The sequence below is a fragment of the Penaeus monodon genome, chromosome 8 (genome assembly GCF_015228065.2).
Source record: "Penaeus monodon isolate SGIC_2016 chromosome 8, NSTDA_Pmon_1, whole genome shotgun sequence".
Classification (NCBI taxonomy): domain Eukaryota; kingdom Metazoa; phylum Arthropoda; class Malacostraca; order Decapoda; family Penaeidae; genus Penaeus; species Penaeus monodon.
In genome coordinates, this window is record NC_051393.1 from 49,362,046 (window position 1) to 49,367,045 (window position 5,000).

Below are 5,000 nucleotides of genomic sequence, written 5' to 3' on the forward strand. Positions count from 1 at the left end.
AGATGTAGTATGGAGTCAATTAGCAACTAGGACACATTTGTATTCCCATCAATTGTAGATGAAGGGATAGTAGATAGAAGCTAAGTCAAGATATTCTACCTTCTGTGATACCAGCAACTAAAAGGTTTGGTGGTTTGATCACATTCCCTCACTCACTCTCTAAATTTAATATACATTAATTTCATTATTTAGGGCCATATATTTAGCTTATGTTCTGAAGTGTGTTCTTTAAAGCCACAAAAAGTTTATTAAGCTTCAAATTTGCCTGATTTGCCAGTAGCAGTTTATTAATTTTATGCTCACAGAAATGGGCCTTTTAATTTTTGTTTGTTTGTTTGCACCCTCAGAGAGAGAGAGAGAGAGAGAGAGAGAGAGAGAGAGAGAGAGAGAGAGAGAAGCAAGCTAAAATAATTTATTTGAATGGCTAGAATATATATATTTTTTTTTTTTTTTTTTTTTATTGAGACTTAAAATGATGTTATCTTTCAGCATGTCAGTACTTTTATGTCCATTTGGTAGTGCTATATGGACCATGTTACGTGCCATTTGTACTCCTTTCATTTTTTACATTTTTCAATAAAAAAAAAAGAAAATCTGAAGTCACAACTACGGCATAATATGGGGAAATACCACACGTTTCTTCCATGTGAATTTGTTTTGCTTCAGACGACTATCTGATTTTTATGAATATTTTTCCACTAGGACAACATACAGTTGCTCTACCCTTTCTTCTTTTAATGGTAGGTTCATGTCTGAGCCGCTGTGGTCACAGCACGGCGGCTAGTAATAACTAGTAATTAAATCCTTTGCAACTTTGTGGCACCATCTATGCAACTTCATCTATGTGTAAAGACAATTAGTAATGAACTGAACTTAGTGTGCATCACGTCCTCACTCGCAGCAGGTTAATGCACTGCAATGAAATCTTAGTGTATTACTTCATAAAAGACTTAGGAAATAAAGCAACCTTTGTGAATAATTCCTGAACTTCAAAAATGTTAAGGAAAAAGTTTTGTATTTTCATATTTATTACTACACTTATACAACCAAAATACATCAGTTATTTTCACTCTACAACAAATTTGCACGCACACAAAATTCATTCACATCTATTATTTTCTAAGTCTATTCAATTTTGACTTACCACCAAAAATTATTAATCACTGTTGGATCAGTAATAGCAACACAAAATAAAAATTTATATTATATAGCATTCTTCAAAGTATAATGCCATTCTGTTGGAATTTTAAGTTTAATTGTATCATAACTAATAAATCTTATGCATATGGATGCTCTCTTTAAATAATATTTTTTATAACATATGACCAATAAACACAACTGTATATATTGCAGGAAGATCACCTGCAATATTGCTTTCTAACCCCCATATATTCATTTCCTTTTACTACATTCTGTACCTTTTTTTTTTATTTTATTAACTGATGATGATTGCCACAAAAAAATGCAATTTCTCTTTTGCTATCTTCCTCTCCCAAAGAATAAAGGAGCAATTATTTTCTTTTTCCAGTATTTGAAAACAAATTCAAGACAAAATAAATTCAATTACAAAACATAAACTAACTCTCAGTTGAATACCATAACAAGTAATCAGCCATCTGGGAGGTACAAAATAAACTATGCAGACAATTTAAAGTTTTCGTTTCTTGAGAAGCAGGAAAACGTGTCTGACTAAAAGAAAAGAAAAGAAAAAAAAATCTGATTATCTAAACTGTTTAAAAAACTGAATATATCTGTACTTTCTTAAATGTATTTCTGATTCACTGAAGTATAAAGCAAATGTTTCCAGTGGATGTGTTAAGCATAAGGGACCTCTGGTACGCCATGAACCAGGAAAGCTGCAAGAGAATTTTACTCTCTTAACCAAGGTAATGCTTGACCTCCTGTGTATCTCCTTGTGTCGGACTCAGTGGCTCTGTCAAAGCAGAAGCCACACCCCTTTCATCTACAAGTGTCTGAACCCATTCCTCAAGAACGGGATCTTGATCGGCTGTGGTGCCGAGAACGGGATCTTGATCGGGACCTATGCCGATATCTTCCTGATCCCCGGTGTGCTCTGGAATAACAAATTTGATATCATTTTCCATAATTCACAGAAACAAATACAAAGTGACTTTTGCGACACCCCATACCATATTGTGTGTGTGTGTGTGTGTGTGTGTGTGTGTGTGTGTGTGTGTGTGTGTGTGTGTGTGTGTGTGTGTGTGTGTGTGTGTGTGTGTGTGTGTGTGTGATTGCTTGCTTGCCTGAGTGTCAGTGCCAGTGTTAGTTTATGAGTAAGAGTTAGTATGAGTAATTATGAAAGTGAGTGCAGGTAAAAGGGTGCATGTGAGTGTGAGTGTGAGTATGAGTGAGAGTGAGAGTGTGGGTGCAGGTGTGAGTGTGAATGAGCATGTGAGTGTTGGTGTGGATGAGGGCATAAGTGTGGGTGTGTGAGTATAAGTGTAAGTGTAGGTGTCTTAGTATAAGTGTAAATGTGTGAGTGTGAGTTAGAGTGAGAGCAAGAGTGCGAGTGAGAATGAGAGTGAAGGTAAGAGTGACTGAATGTACGTGTACGTGTGAGTATGAGTATGGGTGTGACTGTGTTGAAACTTATAAAGTAAAATCCAGCTGCATGATATAAATATCTGGCAAGTTCATAGGAAAAAGCAGTAATGACCCTACATATGGACTGATAACCGATTTACAGTTACCAGTTTCTAATTGTTAGCTGCTGAAAATCCAAGGCTTTACTGGCAAAAATAACTGTTGTGACTACAGACCATTTTCAATACTATATACACTCTATATACAATTAATCTTTGTTAGCCAATCTACTTTACTTTAAAAAAGAAGGCCCTTTGTAATCCTAAGCAAAAAATGTGATTGTTTAGAATTGGAGGTATGTAAAGAAAAAAAAAAGTTAATAGTTAATAAACCTAATCTGTTACAAATCAAGGTAATACAAATACCAAATAACAGTTTAACTTTATAAAAATGACCTGACTTGCAAAATATGCCCAAAATGCACACACTGAATCAACGTCTTCCCCTACCCATTGCAGAGTCTATATACCATCTTAAGCCAAAAACACTGGCCTTCACCCTCTCAGTCCCCAACATCCTATGCACTATTTAAAGGAGTATGAGTGCATTCAGCATGTCTGTTTGTCTATTTCATAGTCCCAAGTCTTCCTCTCATGGTATACTGCATAACTGACGTTTCCAAGTTTTGTATACTTTGGTTTTATATGCAGTAATAATTTTTCATTATTTTTTTTCTTTCATTTTTTGTTAATGTTGAAGTTTGAATGATTAACGTAATACTTGCTTTCTTGGTGCTATGATGAATGAAGCACAATTATAAACTTAACAAAACACCAAATTATGTACAACACTGCAAGTACTACATAAACTACAAACATGCACTCTATATTCAACATAATTTATCCTATCAAGAAAATATAAATAATCTTGAATGACACAGTACTTTAACTGATTATCAAAATTGAAATTGAAAACTTCACGTCTCTCGGCTAAAATATAACAACTAAAAAAGTAAATAAAAAAAAATATATATATATATAAAATAACAATAATAAAATGACTATATTAACTAAGCACTGGTATCACTTTCTCAACTTCATTTAATGAGAAATTTCCCTCATACTAAAATCCTTTAAAAACTTAGTGTAAACATGCTAACACCATAAATTGATTTGTAATTTCTTACTAACATTTAACGTATATATATGTAAACGCATACATACACGTGTGTACAGCTTTTGTGTGTGTGTGTGCAGTGTGTGTGTGTGTGTGTGTGTGTGTGTGTGTGTGTGTGTGTGTGTGTGTGTGTGTGTGTGTGTGTGAAAAAAAAATGGGGAAAAAATTGGGAAAAAAAAAAAAAAAAAGAAATTAAAAAAAAAAAACCCCCAAAAAAGTTACCAAGGTTTCCAAAATTTTTTTAAAAAAAGTTTTTCCCCTGAAAAAATCCAAAAAACCCTTTATTTTTTCCCAAAAAAAAAAATTAAAATTTTGTTTTTTTGCTTTTAAAACCCCCCGGGCCCCAAAATTTTTTTTTTAAAAAAATAAAAAATTTTTTTTTTTTTAAATAAAATTATTTTTTTTTTTTTTGAGAAAATCACAATTTAAAAAAAAAACCCTTTGGAAAAACCCCCCTAACAAAAAAAATTATTTTAATTTTAAAATTTAAAAAAAAAAATAATTTAAAAACAACGTTTTGGGGAAAAAAAAATTTGGGGGTTTTTTTTGGGGTTTTTTTGTTTTGTTTTGGTTTTTTTTTTTTTTTAAATTTTAAAAAAAATTTTTTCGTTGTTCTTTTGCTTCTTTGGTTTTTTCCTTTTTTTTTTTGGGTTTTGTTTTTTTTTTTTTTTTTTTGTTTTTGAAAGGTTTTGTTTTCGTTTTTGGTGTGTGTGGTTTTTTTGTTGGGGTTTTGTTTGTTTTTTTTTTATTGGGGTTTTTTGGGGTTGTTTTGTTTATTGTTGTTGGGTTTGGGGCTTTTGTTTTGTTTTTGGGGGTTTTTGGGTTTTGGGGGGGGGTTTTTTTTATGGTTTTTTTTTTTTGTGTTGTTTTGTTGTTTTTTTTTGTTTGTGGTTGTGTGTGTTGTGTGTGTGTGTGAGTGGTGTGGGGTGTGTGTGTGTGTGGGTGTGTGTGTGGTTTTGTGTGTGTTTTGGTGTGTGGTGTGGTGTGTTGTGTGGGGTGTGTGTGTGTGTGTGTGTTGTGTGTGCAGTTTTGTGGGGGTGTGGTGTGGGTGTGTCTTTGGGGTTTTTGTAAGTGTGTGGTGTGTGTGTGTGTGTGTGTGGGGTTTGTGTGTGTGTGGTTGTTTTGGTGTGGTGTGTGTTTGTGTGGGGTTGTGTGTGTGTTGTGTTGTTTGGGGGGGGGTGTCGTGGTGTGTGTGGTGTGTGTTTTGGGTGGTGTGTGTGTGTGTTTTTGTGTGGGGGGTGTGTGTTGTGTGGTGTGTGTGTGTGTGTTTTTGTGTGTTG

The 5,000-nt window shown here is 33.7% G+C and overlaps 1 protein-coding gene across 8 annotated transcripts in view; it reads right to left on the bottom strand.

Annotated features, from left to right (window-relative positions):
• Positions 1-1,386: 1,386 nt before the first annotated feature.
• LOC119576407 (serine/arginine-rich splicing factor 4-like) overlaps positions 1,387-5,000 on the bottom strand; it is a 39,318-nt gene continuing 35,704 nt past the window's right edge. For 7 of the 8 annotated variants that reach the window (XR_005229062.1, XR_005229061.1, XR_005229058.1 and 4 more), the window contains one exon: positions 1,387-2,074. Coding sequence is in view for 3 of the 8 variants with exons in the window: in XM_037924099.1 (XP_037780027.1) it covers positions 1,987-2,074 (88 nt within the window). In the remaining 5 variants the exon portion in view is untranslated. The remainder of the gene's footprint in view (positions 2,075-5,000) is intronic. The other variant, XR_005229057.1, reaches the window with a different exon arrangement.